Raw genomic sequence first — 14,978 nt, forward strand, 5'->3', positions numbered from 1 at the left:
CGGTTACCATGAGGCTGCATTTCCTCACGTTGCTCAAAAGCGTTGTGGATCAAACCTTTAAGTCGAAGGTTGTGGGTGTGGCCTCCTAAGAAAACCACCTACTTTGGTCTGTGTATCCGGGCAGTATCATAGCCCATACACAAACCAGGTAACTTGTATGGTGCATGAATATAAATACAAAAATAGGTTATCACATAGGTTATACACATAAATTCGTCATTATCGATATCGAGATAAGGATAATCTTTCAATGATTTCATCTTTAAATCACTTCAACAAACTTACTATTTATAATTCTGTAGGCAGTGATGTACTTTTTTTAAATCACTAAATCTATCTATAATTGTGAAAAAGTATCAAGAATTAATCATTAGATTATACAGTGATATAGTTCTACAAAAGTAGAACCCCATGCCCAATCCTTCTCCTTTATTCGGGCTTGGGACCGGCAGTAACTCTAGAAGAGATACAGGCAGAGTTATATGGGACTCTTATATATGTAATTACATTTTGTATACTGACTGATAGAATGTGATTAGTGTAAATGAGTTAAAAGTACTTATAATTGATTGATCACTGTAGTTACCAATGTCATGTTTTTCAGGTTCTTCTTAGTGCAGAGGAAATTCGCCCCCAAATGCCCTGGTACGGCCGAGAGTGTGGAGGGTCCGCTCTCCCTCTCGAAATGCTCACACATGACCATGCGTATATAGCCTCTGCCAGGGAAGTCCTACTCACTGCCTTCTCGTGGCGGGGGTGTTGTTTGCGAAATTGAGAGGACGAAAAGCGAATGTCCGGTGCCTTAACCGGATTCCAAACCAAACCAATGGTGCACATGGGCTGGCTCCAGTATCCTGCGGGAACAAATGGCGTATGAACCAATTGTTGGTCACCGGCTTCCATGGGACTGCATTTCCTTACGATGCTCCACTACCTTGTGGATGAGATCTTCTGGTCGAAGGCTCCCGGTGTAGCTCCTCAAGAAAACGACCCGCTTCGGTTTGGGTACCCAGGCAGTATCACAGCCCTCACACATATCAAATGAGATTTGTGTGGCGCATATGTATTTGGTGCCTTATTGTACCAATGTTTATGTGTTTAAATAATAATAATAAAAGTTTCGTACTATTTGGCATTCGTCCGTAAGATGTATCTGTAATCTTTGAGGTAACTAATGCTCCCTGACGGAATCGATCTCGTGTTATAATCTGAGTTATTACCACTGAGATATCCAAGCTATGACTAGACCTCATGTAAGACTGAAATAGATTTACAACTGGTTATTGGCTAGTGACAATGTAGGGTATCACATTTTATTCTGTTTTGTCATTATTTATTCATTTCATATTGTTTTTGCTTGTTACACTATTCAGGTAATTACGTCATCAGACCTTATACACCAGTATGCAATGATTTAACTCTTTCATCAATAATCAATACTGATTTTCAACAGGAAAAATGTGTAAATCAATGTTGTTTATTAATTAAAATTTATTCAGATGGGGAATTTTCTCAACTTGTGAATAATATTTCTACAAGTAAGTAGTGACTTGTCTTATGTTATAGAATATCTTGATGAAATTATAATTGACCGATGTCTCAATGAACCTAATTATGTTTTCCTCATTGTGATATGTACTACTTATGTTGATAGGTATATAAGTAGTATGTGACACCAGTCGAAAATAGAATGCCTAGCCGGAGAAAGTTGAGATCGAATAGACGAGGACGGGAACAGAAAGTAATTGGTATGGGAATGAAATAACAATAAAGTTCAAGACAATTGATTGACATTTTTCAAATGAAGTATTCAACGTATGGTATTTATATCTTATCAAGAGAATCTTTAATTTTGTGCCGAAATACATCTGGTTTTCCCCATTTGTGTTCTCGTGCAGTACACCATTATTGTTTTTACCTACTTGAGCTTGAGAAACTTTAACTAATTAGTTGAGTATTGCTTTTTTGTATGAATTAACTGTACTAATTTGAGCTGTCAATGATATCTCTCGAGTACTGTTAAATGTACAAGGGCTACTCTATCACTAACAGGTTGTCCACACTATGAAAGCATCCTGCTTCTTGAGGTACATGAAAAGAAAGTTGAGTTAAAGATGATCTTGACGCTTGTGTTTAAGACCTATCACACCTAGATTTCTTATGTATAGTTTGTTATATGTTAACTCCATTCATTATAAACTTGACCCCAAAAGACGAAAATCGATAAGGCAAGTTGAAGTGCAATGCTTTCATGTTAGACGTTTTCTAATCCCTTCCTTCTGTCGTAGTGAAGGCAGCATCACTGCAGATGTTAGTTGCCTCAAGGAAACGAGATTCCCACTTTGTCCGGTGTAGGTGCTTATCGTAGATGGAATGGTTTAATTTTGTAAATGTTTGGCTTTTCGTTTTTTATTTATTAATTCATCCTTGGAGAAAAAGTTGTGCTCAATGACTTGACTATGATAGAAATTAATGAACTTATCAAACAAGACATTAATACGAGGATATTCATTCACCTGATGAAAAGAGTTTGAAATTAACAATGAAAACCTACGTACATTATTCCGTCAGATCGCATTTTTACACATAGTTTACCAAGCCATATCAGTTCAGTAGACGTGCTCGTACTGTACCGTGATCTGTTTATTTATTTATTTATTTGAACACACAGATATTGGTACAAGGGGGCACCAAATACATATGCGCCACACAAATCTCATTTGATTTGTGTGAGGGCTGTGATACTGTCAGTGTGCCCAAACCGAAGCAGGGAGTTTACTTAGAGGGTCACACCCAGAGCCTTCGACCTAAAGGTCTGATCCACAAGAAAGTAGGGCAATGTAAGGAAAGGCAGTCCCATGATAACCGTTGACCAACAAAAGGTTCATACGTCTTTTGTTTCCTTAGGATTCTAAAACCCCTGTGCACTATTGGTTTGGACCCGCCGTATCCGCCAGCTTATTTATTTATTATGAATAAATTAGATGTAATCCTATAATAGTGAAATTTTCAATAGTTTTCCTACTATTTAAACTGCCGCCAAATGCCCTCATACGGCTGAGGGTCCGGAGATTTAGCTCTCTTTCTCTCTCTCTCTTGGAATGCTCTCACATGGCCACGTGCATACAACCATTACCAGAGACGTTCTACTCACTGCGGTGGGGTATTGGTGGATACAGAGGACCCACCTAGGGGAATTGGAAAACTCTGATTCCAAACCGATGGTGTACATGAGCTCCATATCCTTAAGGAACAAATAACGTATGAACCTACTGTTGGTCACCGGCTACCATGGGACTACATCTCCTGACGTTGCTTAATAGCCTTGTGGATCAGATCTTTAAATCGAAAGCTCTGATTGTGGTCCCCTAAGAAAACCACCAGTTTCGATCTGGGCACTCGGGCATTGTCACATCCCTCATATAAATCAAGTGACTTGTATGGGGCATATAAATAAATTTAAAGTATTCATCTATTTTGTTGTTTAACTAAATTGTCCTATTGTTCAATCTTTAACAGATGATACTATTGAAATCAGTCTACCAATAGGTAATTTCAGTAGTAATCTAATCAAACAAATCATTCATAATAATAAGAATGAATCAAAATTGACCCATCTTATTATGTTAGCCGGAGGTAGTGGAATAACACCTTTGCTACGGATAATCAATTATTTATTGACTGATCATCATCATCATCATCATCAAAATTTACAAACATTTAAAATACATCTAATTCATTTTAATCGTTGTCAAATGGATCAAATATTAATTTCATATTTTCAATCATTACATAATCATTTCCCAAATAAGTAGGTTGAAATATTTTTTTATTTTTGCTTAGCAACTATTTCCTTCTTTTTTTTTCTTTTCAATACTCAGATTTATACAATCAGAACTTTGCTATTGATTAGTTCGATCAAACCTAGTGTCAATGATCAGTTATTGTTGTTAAAGGTTATCGTGTTAATTATCGATTACCAAATGCTGATATTGTGGAATAACAATTTTGAAAAGGAAATTGATAAGTCTTGCTAATTGAACGCTATATTCGGTTCCTAAGTTGCTATTCTCGTAACCCTCAAGCTAGAACTACACAGCGAATTAAACACGGAAGAAAAGGCACAAAATATGTTCGTTTTAGTACAGAAAAATATAGGGTTGTCATAGTATTTTAGATGTCCTTGGGTTTCCCGAAAATTTTAGAATGCTAGTAAACAGTAGCAAACAATTAGAAACTCTACATGTGGCCTTTCACTTTCTTGATGTTTCTGGCTGAACTTCAAGTGAACGCTGATTGGATCAAATGCTTCTTAGTGTTTTCCTGATCCTTTCTTGTCTTTTGCGAGAAGTTTTCTGGATCACCCCAATAGAAACTGGGTTAATAGTTGTAGTTTTGAACATCTAAGAACATGACCTAAGACTTAATAAGCCCCCACGTACCCTGGTGCGGCCGGGGGGTGGGGGAAGTTAGCTCCCCCTCTCGAAGTGCTCTCACATGGCCACGTGTCTACAATCACTGCCAGGGAAGTCCTACTCACTTCTTTGATTCCAAACCAATGGTGTACATGGGCTCCAGTATCCTGAAGGAACAAATGGCGTATGAACCTATTGTTGGCCACCGGCTACTATGGGACTGCATCTGCTGATGTTACCCTATACTGCCTTGTGAATTAGACCTTTAGGTCAAAGGTTCTGGGTGCGACCTCCCGACAAAACCACCTGTTTCGGTTTGGGGACCCGAACAGAATCCCAGTCTTCACACAAATCGAATGATTTGTGTGGCGGATGTCTATTTGGTGCCTCCTATCGAAGTTTATGTGTTTAAATAAATAAATAATTACAACAACTTAAAAAAGTAGATCACTTTGTTTCTTTTTATTTATAGATTTTCCATTACTCACGTTCTATCTGAACCATTATGCATTACTGATAGTGATAATAATAACCCTTGGTTATATGGACATATAACCGATGAATTATGTCGTCAATGTTTTGATCAAGAAATTATTGACAATTTTGAATCACAAACAATTTGTTTAATATGTGGTCCATCTGGTTTTAATGATGCAGCTTTAAAGTGAGTACTATTTCAATGAATATAACATTCGATAGATAACATGAACATTTCAATTTTTTTATATTATTCTAAATTGTTTTCATTAATGCTAGAGAATTATTATATATTACTTATTTATTTATATAAACACATAAATATTGGTACAAGGAGGCACCAAATAGATATGCTTATCATAAATCATTCGATTTGTGTGAGGGGTGGGATACTGTCCGGGTGCCCAAACCGAAGCAGCGGACCTTCTTAGGGGGTCACACCCAGAGCCTTTGACTTAAAGGTCTAATCCACAAGACAGTGGAGCAACGGTAGGAGATGAAGTCCCATGGTAGTCGGCGGTCAACAATAGGTTAATATGCCGCTTGTTCCTTCAGGATACTGGAGCCCATGTACACCGTTGGTTTGAAATCAGGGTTTTCCAACTCCCCTAGGTGGACTCTCCATGTCCACCAACTCGGCTAAAGCGCCGGACATTTGCTTTTTGTCCTCTCGATTTCTTAAACAACACCCCCGCCAGGAGAAGGCAGTGAGTAGGACTTCCCTGGCAGAGGCTATATACGCGTGGCCATGTGTGAGCATTTGGAGAGGGAGAGCGGACTCTCCCCACTCTCGGCCATACCAGGGTATTCGGGGGCAAAATCTTTAAACCGAGAGATAAACAGCTTACTATTTATTCCAAGATGTTTTTATATTTGAATAGATTTTGTCAAGCATCTAGATGTTCTTTTTAGTTTTGTAAGATGACAGAAAATATAACATAACTGCAAACAATGAAGATGTCAGTCCAATTTTGCAGTGCTTCCGATGTTGATTCTTTGTTAGGCAACACTAAATACATGTTAAAGAATTTTATTTTTCTCGAAGTCATTTTAGTACTGTGATGTATTATCGATTTATTAGAATTTTATCAGCCAGTTAGCTACAACGTAGGATCATGCACATATGTGCATCGGTTCAAGTTGCCATACCTCATTGGCACAACAAATAGAATACTGGATTCATAGTTCGTAGAAAGAAAGATATGAATCGATTTTCATTTTTCATGGTTTAAACGAAGACAAAAAGTGTATACACTTACACCATTGTGTTAACTTTGTTTTTTGACCTTCGTATTTATTTATCATATCGATGTTTTCGATTGTGAATGGTTCAGGTTTTGTATGGCGAAATTCTACACTTACTTGCGTAGAAAAAAAAAAAAGAATAAACAGTTTCAATTTACTGTCAACCACATAATTAGTGGACGAAAAATGTTTCTATTTAAGCGATGCTACTGATATTCAGCAATAATGATCTGTACCATGTAAAAGCTACAAGGAACAATGTGCTGTTATTTTCCTGTTATTGCAGACATTGAATTCAACATAACCCTAACATTTTTAAAAACGGAACTCTGTCAAAATGTTTGATTTTAACGAGAGAATTTATATTTCTCGTCGTTAGTCGACCTATGGTTTACACAGTCATATCTAAAATAGAATTTGATATATATTTGCATCGGTTCAAGTTACCACACAACATTAACAGTGATATACAAACATCAGGATACATCTCAGATTTTTAGAAGTATCAGTAGTAGTAGGAAAGGTTAGGTAGTAAAGGAAAAAATCAAATCGAGATTCGAAGATTCAACATCTAAAGGAATGAATGCATCTGTGCCATTGGAAACTATTTTGAGGTGTATCACTCAGTCTCTAACAATTAGTTATGATGATCACATGGACTATAACCAGACAGTCTAGACCTGTTATTATGGCTCAGTCCAATTGTCAATGACTTCGTCGGCTGGTAGCGCGTCTTAGTTTGGCCGCCCCTTTCTTCTACTTTACTCCTACGCGAGATAACGTTCATCAAGGTAGGCGGTGGTTGAACATACACAATACATGTCCTAACCACTTCAGATGGTGGAAAATCACTATCTCATCAGCCAGTTCCCCAGTTATACTTAGTGCTCTGTCCCTAACCTCAACATTGCTCACTTAGTGATCCCAAAACGTCCGGGTGATGCTTTGTAGGTATTCACGATTGACCTACAAATATACGCTATTCCTAGTGGTCATACTTCAAATCCATAAAGTAGAATAAAACTTATGCATAGTAAATCCATCGTTTGATTGGTGGACAGCCATCTCATCTACGTCACTATACATATATAATCGAATTCGGACACCACCGAATAACAAAATACTCGTAGAATATACTTTTGTTTTCTCATTATATAAAAAAATTCAAATTTTGCTGTCTTCCTCTTTCAATAGTTGAAATCATGAGTCAATTGAAGCCAGACCACCACGGAACGCCTGGAAGCACTGGACGGCCGTTTCGTCCTAGTATGGGGGACTCCTCAGCAGTGGGCATCCACGATCCTGCCCCCATGAGACTCGAACCCAAGACTTATAAGTCTCGCGCGCGAGCGCTTAACCACTGGACCACTGAGCCGGCATCCAATGGTGTTAATGTCTAACTTCAACTAATCCACGAAATTGCGCCACCGTACACCATTGTCTTCAGTGAGCTGATATCTCACAATAGATCTGGTTCTGGGTTCGAATCTCGCGGGGGCGAGGATGCACACTAGAGTCTCATATTAGGACGAAACGGCCATCCAGTGCTTCCAGGTTTTCCATGGTTATCTAACTTCAATTAACTCATGATTTCAATTATTGAAATTACTAAAATCTCCACAAAACCCCTTCTGATAATTATTCCTCTTTGTTTAAATTAATTTTAGACTAACAAATCAATGGTCTATTCCTAAAGAACGTGTACATGTCTTCAAAGGATGAAAACAAAAGATGTATCATCATAGTAATGGTTCACATAAACATACAAAATATGTAGTTTATAACAAATCCAATAACTTTCTGATGAATTCCTTTACTCTAGTCTCTTATTTTTTTTATTTTTCAAACCATTTTATGGTATATTCCTATTTCATTTACTCTCAATGACAATATGTATATTATTTTGAATTGTGAAATTGTATCTCACATAGTAACTAATCTATGTCACCATGATGATGTACTCATATTTTGGGCGAATGTGTCACATGTATATATAAATATAAATATGTAGACATATTTAGTCAAGTGATTTCCATTTGTTTATCTTCTTTTTTGCTCATTCTTTCATAACATATTTCTCATTAACAGGTGTATTACTACTGGGATATTAATCATTTTGTAAACACAATCTTGAACTATTCATTACCTAAATAACTATAGTTGTATCATGAACGAGAACATAGACGAGAATCATATAATAAATGCTTCATTTGTAAAATATCCATCAATTGTTTCATATTTGTTGTTTTCTTCTCTTCAATCTTTTCAATATTCCACTCTCGATTAGTGACATATACTACTTATATCTATCGACATCAGTAGCACATATCACAGTTGTCGCTTGTTATTATTGTGGATTTAGATAAATTTTTTTTCAGCTCAAGCAAGACGGAAAGAAAAACGTCGTGAATCTCACTCTTCTACATTATTCTCAATGATTCTATTTGTTTTCAAATGATTGATGGATAGAATCTCCTTTTTGTGTTGATCTCTTAATGATTTCTTTCGGTTTGTATTGTACACACAAAAAAATAAACAAAGAAAAGTATTTCCCACTAGGTGTATTAATTTCTTCCTATTGAAGCTTTTGGTCGCACTAATAATTAATGCGTAGAACTCTGGTGATCAAAAAGCACAAGACTATCTGTAAATATAATGCTGTTATCACTAAGATCTATGAAATGCATTACAAATATCAATTCGTAACTCATCCATAGGAACTATCGTGTTCGCACAATTAAAGAGGGATACTTCCAAAAATGGACATATATATATATATAGCTTTTTTACAACGACATATAATAAGCAATTGGCAGTTCATAACCGTGTCAAAACTAAAATTGTTATCATTTCTTTTATTACGATTCAGCTATTCCTATTGCTTAGTATTCTTGGACAATATTTCACTCGACAAGTACCCAAATCAGAACACGGTTGTTGAACACGAACGAAATTATATTCTAAATAACAAGGTTAGATGGAAGTAGGAAGCATAATGAGAAAAATGTTAGTATATTTATAGTTTTTACATGAGAAGATTCTAGAGTCTTCTCTAAGTACTCACTAGCGCTGATTGGATAAGTAATGTTAGGTCCCGATAAACATAATGAATGGTAACTTTCGGGATCCATTTATGGAACGGTACTATGTGCATATTTTTATTGTATAACTGTTAAGTGACTAAACTGTTCATATTCATGTCTCTTTTATCATGAGCTTTAGTCTGACCCATAAACTATTATTATACGATTTACCATTCTTGAATTATGCCCTGTCTATTAATTACTACCTCCCACATTCACAGCCACATTTGGCTAAATCTTGTACAAATTTTGTTTCTTATTTTATGGTACGATGTGGTTGGTTGGTATATAAACTCAGTATGTTTAAAATATAATGATTCATATCGCAGAGGCTCGGATTGGTGTTCTGGACTTAATTGGCTGGGCGGTTTTGGGCTATAACAATTAGCCAATCAGAGTGCACCAACATAATCTTGCACGGAACATGCTTTAGCCCAATCTATATTCTGCTAACAATAGTAGACATTATTGAAATAAGAACTGTTAAAATACAATTGATGCTTAACGGATACAGTAGAGTTAAAAATAACTGTTCCAAATAGTAAAAAAATGCAGTTGCTCTAATAAGTAGATTGAATGCAATCAGTTTATCTAATTATTTGCACAATTACGGACAGATATTATAACTTAAACACTCAAGCCATTAGAATTGAGATTGACTACTGGATATATATAGGAGCAAAGGGGTCAGGATTGATTGTCATGTATTAGAATTGCATGAACGAAGAAATGCTAGCTTGGTTGTTTTCAAATTGCAGTCATTATTAACGGTGCACAAATACCTGATACCGCCAACGGTGGAAAGAACCATCTTTCCCTCTCGAAGTACTGTCATACAACTATGCGTTTATAGCCCTTGATAAAGGAGTCCTACTAATGCGGCGGATATGATGTTTGAGATTTCAAGAGGATGAAGAGCGAACGTCAGGGATTCACACTGGGCTGACAAATACGAAGGATCCATGGTGTACACGAGCTCCAGAATGCTGGGGGAATTTTGCTTAAATGCCCTAAGGATTAAACCTCCAGATCAAAGGCTCGGAGAGTGGCTCTCTAAGGAAGTAGATTATTTCGGTTTGAACGCCTAGGAAGTATCCCAGCCCACAAGAGTTTTATGTTACGCATACTGTTTTCAGTGTCCAGCCGTGCCAGATTTTACGCGTTTTAAGTAGAAATACATAATCAACAAGTAAAAAGTTATATCGTCTAGTTCACAGATTAAAATTATGTTCAGATATTAATGTCTTTTCTTCCTCTCTCTTTATTTATCACATCACTAACCTTGTAGTGAACAGAACACAGGTGGGGACAAACGAAAGTGCCTGACAGAGAATTACATGACTTGTTAATAGAATCAAATAGTAAATGCTTAATTTACAAAATGTTCACCAATTGTCTTAAAATGACTCAGACTTCATTGTTCTTGCATCTTCATACAAATTGCATTCTGTTTCCATTCTTTACTATTCGATCCTCTTGTCTCTCTGCTGCCAGACATTCTGTTCACGACTACGACCATCTACTACTTATGTCAATATAAGTGGCACACACCACAACCTGTATTTAAATATGCTCGCTAATCAGTCTTATCTATAACTTAAAAACTTTGTCCAACATTTATTAAAACCGATAATCGTAGTCACCACAAATCAATATCTGAGGACCAATGCAAGTTTCGACAGATAAGCTAAGTATTAGATTATACCTCAATGATCTATATAATTGAGCACTCCTGTAACGAGATATCTAGAATAACTAAGAGAAAAGCTATTCCCTATCCCACTGAAAGTGTGGTAATTCAATTGACTTTTAAAATAAAAAATCTCGTCATCTAACCAAGTATAAAATGGAAAAAAGCAGTCAATTAATCTAAAATTTATTCTAATTGTTTTAGTGAGGGTGAGGGAGATAAGTACAAAAATGATTATGATTATTATTATACAAATGATCATGTACCGGTTTTATTCACAGCAGTATTAGTAGTAGAAGTATGTGTCACGTTGTTATGTGTCGCCAATTGGTCAGCTTTTAATAGGAAATCTTTTGCTTTCAATTCATCCATCTCAACACCATCACCATTGGAGTACATTTTTGCAATATTACGACAACAGAATTCATGGCCCAATTTACAACCTTCCATCCATGCTTTGAATGCTTCAACACGTAGACGACTACTATCGTTACTACCAGTAGGATTAGGAGATTTTTCTGAATTAGTTGATTTGTCATTTTCTTTAGCTAATACCATTGCTGCACCACCAAGATGAAAACAACTCTCTGGCACTCTATTTTGGCAACCTAATTCGAATAGTGACATTGCAACAGATAAATTTGGTGCATGGCTAGCTATACCATCAGCAACTAGACGTCCAGCAGCCTGTGTCATAAAAAGTGCATAGAAGGCAGAAATTTGTGTTACAGGAAGTGAATTTATCAAAACTACGGGAACCATTAAAGACTGATGGAGTAAAAATAATAAAATGTTTGTTTAGAAAAATGCTGGAAAAGATTTGCAGCTCAGATAGATGCTTTTACCAATATTGTAGTAGCTAATACTACGCCAAGCCTACATTGGTTATTTTAACTTATGGACAGATCAATTTATTCATTCTTTTCAAGCTAGATTTCAACTTTATCACCTATTCCCTCATTAACCCTAATTATTTTCATATGAACGTATGTGTGTTAATTTTTTATCCTATTCATTACGTGTCTGTAACTTATTTTTGGCCTGACTATAAATATTGAGTCACGCTTGATTAAATCAAGTTAGCTCACTCACCTTCTCGATTGCACATCATTTCGCCTTGTTTAGTTTGCCTGAGGAGAGTTCACTCTCCCTCTCGAAATGCTCTCACATAGCCACATGCATACAGCCACTGCCAGGGAAGTCTTAATGCCTTCTTGAGACGGGGACGTGGTTTACGAAACTAAGGACGAAAAGCGAATGTCCAGCGCTTTAACCGGGTTGGTGGATACAGAGGACCCACCTAGGAGTCGGAACATCCTGATTCCAAACCAGTGGTGAACATGGGCTCCAGGATCCTGAGGAAACAAGTGGCGTATAAACCTTTTGTTGATCATCGGCTGCCATGGAACTGCATCTCCTGACGTTGCTTCACTGCCTTATTGATTAGACCTCAAGGTCAAGGGGGTGGTTCCCCAAGGAAACCACCTGCATCGGTCTGAGTAACTAGGCAGTTTCTCAACCCTCACAGAAATCGAATGATTTGTGTGTTGTATATATATTCGATGCTTCCTTGCACCAATATTGGTGTTTAAATAAACTAAAATATCTATCCACAATTCATCTGCAATAATAAGAGAGGCAGTTATCATGTCAAGTGACTAAGCCTGGAGCCATTAACAAACTGTCAAATTTAAAACTATCAAAGATCACATACGCCAGTCAGACGTTTATTGTGATGAACTTTTTCCTGCTACTGAACTACAAAAATCATTAAAGGAGTAAAGAATATATAACTCCCGTTTATTTTATCGAGGAAAAGGAATTCGGGACTGATGAATAACAAATAGTCTAAATATGACTAATGCCGTGCTCGTTGGATAAGTCGAAATCCGTATGTATATTTATATAAAGGGGGGGTATTAAGTGCAAGGTTGTCATTAACGGCTATAGTGATACTAAAAAATATGCAATGGTTCTGTACACAACAACCAAAACCACGTTTGCGTACTAAGCTAATAGCTCCCGACTATGAATTCAATAACAATGAACGAGAGGGAAGATTGCCTAGGGTATAAGACTCGTGCATAAATATATTTAGTAAGTAGTAGTCAGAGTCGCAATGTAGAAACTGGCACATATGTATATCAGTTCGAGCTACTACAACCCATTGATACAGAGAAGAAATTATAAGGCCAAATCCCATAGTACAAGTAGTAATAGTATCAGTGGAAATGGGAGAGATTAAACATCAAAGACACGATTCAAAAAACATATTAGTGTAATATAAAAATCATAAGGAATTTGGAAGCCTCGAATCCTGGGAAAGACAAAACCAGTTACCACATCAAAAATTTAATCATAACTCAAGCGACAAGATCACGACTATCTATAAACTGAAACATAAACATCTTGACAATCCATAACAACTAAGAAATAAGAACTCAAGATTGCCGCCCCATTGTTGTCGGATAATGTAGCGAGATAACTTTGTCTTTGAGGACAGTGTTCTGTCATCTGAATGATAATGCATATTAAACAGAGAAATATTAAATATTTGGCTTTAAAACTCATAGACAAAACTTTTGACATACTTGGCAACATTTCCCTTGTTTCCCTGCCTTACAACCATGTTCGAATGCACGGAAAGCCTCAAATGAATCTCTCAATACGCCTTTATCGCCAACGACTTTTAATGACCCATATTGATAGCAACTGTCTCCATAATTACGCTTGAAGCAGTTTGCTTTGAGAATGTCTGCACCGTTGGTAACTAGCCTTTTATAATTACTGAACCATAGTGCCCATGAATGACAACCTTTATGAAAACTTTAAAAAGTTGGACACGACCTACTCACTGACGGGATTGTTTTCACGTATACAACTATATTCAAAACCCAATCCGATATTTTTCATGTATTCATGCATTTCCTCAGGCGTCTTGAAGCTTAGAATTCCGGAATCAGTCATTTCTAAGCAATAGAAAAATATACAATAATTAGCAATTATTGGCGACGACTGTTCTTCAAGGATTACTATAAATTAAAACCAGAGTTATGAATTGGGATCACAACATAAGCGTACATTAAAACTGCAATACCATTCAACACAATCAGTGACCTACTAAACCCTTTAATATGGTCAATGAGCATAAATACTGAGCTAAATATTGCGTAAAATATCAGGCAAGCGCTGCAAGTAAAGAAGGTCTGGGCGAAACTCCGCCCCATCTTCTACCGAACCTCCCACAAGTGTATAGAATTTTATCTGATGAAATCTTGGGGACAGAAAAATACCATACCATTAAAATAAACTGGCGAACGCAAAACAAACCTCACGGCAAGGTTTAAACGTTAGGTCCTTTTGAAATGTACCCGGCCTTTCGTTTCAACGACCTTGAAGGGCTTGACTAGAGGCGGTCATTCCGTATTTCACTTGCCGTGGGTTGGTTGGATTGCATGAGTATCAAGTTTTTTCATATATAAGTCATCTTATGCTACATAAAAAAGCACGAAATAAATACCAAAACCATTAATTTAGCGTTCTCTGTTTTGTAGTGTACACTTTGGCTCTGTTGTTGCTTTGTAATTTGATCTTTGATCCCAACAACTGTAGTAAAGCTCAACGAAATGTCAAGTCACAGGTAAATCCTAAGTATTTGTAGTATTTCCTTGGGTTATTATTGTTGCAAGGAATAACTTTTTAATAATTAGTCATGTCTGTTTTTAGTGCTTCATGCTCAAGTGACATTTCAGTCGACCTAACCGATGCCTTTCGAAGTATGATACTGAACAAGCGTTTCGTGTTGTGGGATGATTTTGAAAGCGCCTTAAAAGAGTTTCAAAAAGTATGGAATTATAATTTTATCGCTTCTCAGACTACTTATACTCGTTACATCCACACAGAAAGCAGATTGCTGAAGGATGTCAGGTTCAAATACCTGTTTGTATCGTTTAATTGTACGTTTGGTCATAAACGGAAATCGGAAGGTTTGAAAGTGAGACAAAAATCGTAAGATCTTTAACTAATATCTTATGTTTAAGGTCTAAGTTCCGTAATTGTCAATCTAAA

General features: G+C 36.6%; 2 protein-coding genes across 3 annotated transcripts in view; one reads left to right on the plus strand and one right to left on the minus strand.

Moving 5' to 3' along the window:
- MS3_00008316 (uncharacterized protein) overlaps window positions 1-8,854 on the plus strand; it is a gene marked incomplete at its 5' end in the record, with an annotated part of 43,249 nt that extends 34,395 nt beyond the window's left edge. Inside the window, 4 exons of the mRNA XM_035732800.2 lie at window positions 1,374-1,538; window positions 3,520-3,811; window positions 4,888-5,079; window positions 7,805-8,854. Coding sequence (XP_035585799.1) covers window positions 1,374-1,538; window positions 3,520-3,811; window positions 4,888-5,079; window positions 7,805-7,859 — 704 coding nt within the window. The 3' untranslated portion in view covers window positions 7,860-8,854. The remainder of the gene's footprint in view (window positions 1-1,373; window positions 1,539-3,519; window positions 3,812-4,887; window positions 5,080-7,804) is intronic.
- SELRC1_1 (Cytochrome c oxidase assembly factor 7) lies at window positions 601-14,445 on the minus strand (the record flags this gene model as incomplete). 2 transcript variants are annotated; one of them, XM_035732799.2, is made up of 5 exons in its annotated part: window positions 14,209-14,445; window positions 13,766-13,879; window positions 13,502-13,725; window positions 11,177-11,597; window positions 601-854 (listed from the first exon to the last, which is right to left on the minus strand). In XM_035732799.2, exons 2-5 carry the CDS (start codon window positions 13,875-13,877, stop codon window positions 601-603), a joined length of 1,011 nt encoding a protein of 336 aa, XP_035585798.2. In that variant the 5' UTR covers window positions 13,878-13,879; window positions 14,209-14,445. The 2 variants fall into 2 exon arrangements, with proteins under 2 accessions (XP_035585798.2, XP_051065274.1); XM_051216682.1 differs by lacking the exon at window positions 601-854 and having other exon boundaries at window positions 9,008-13,725; window positions 13,766-14,445.
- Window positions 14,446-14,978: the final 533 nt, after the last annotated feature.

This window comes from Schistosoma haematobium, chromosome 6 (genome assembly GCF_000699445.3).
Source record: "Schistosoma haematobium chromosome 6, whole genome shotgun sequence".
NCBI classification, from domain to species: Eukaryota; Metazoa; Platyhelminthes; class Trematoda; order Strigeidida; family Schistosomatidae; genus Schistosoma; species Schistosoma haematobium.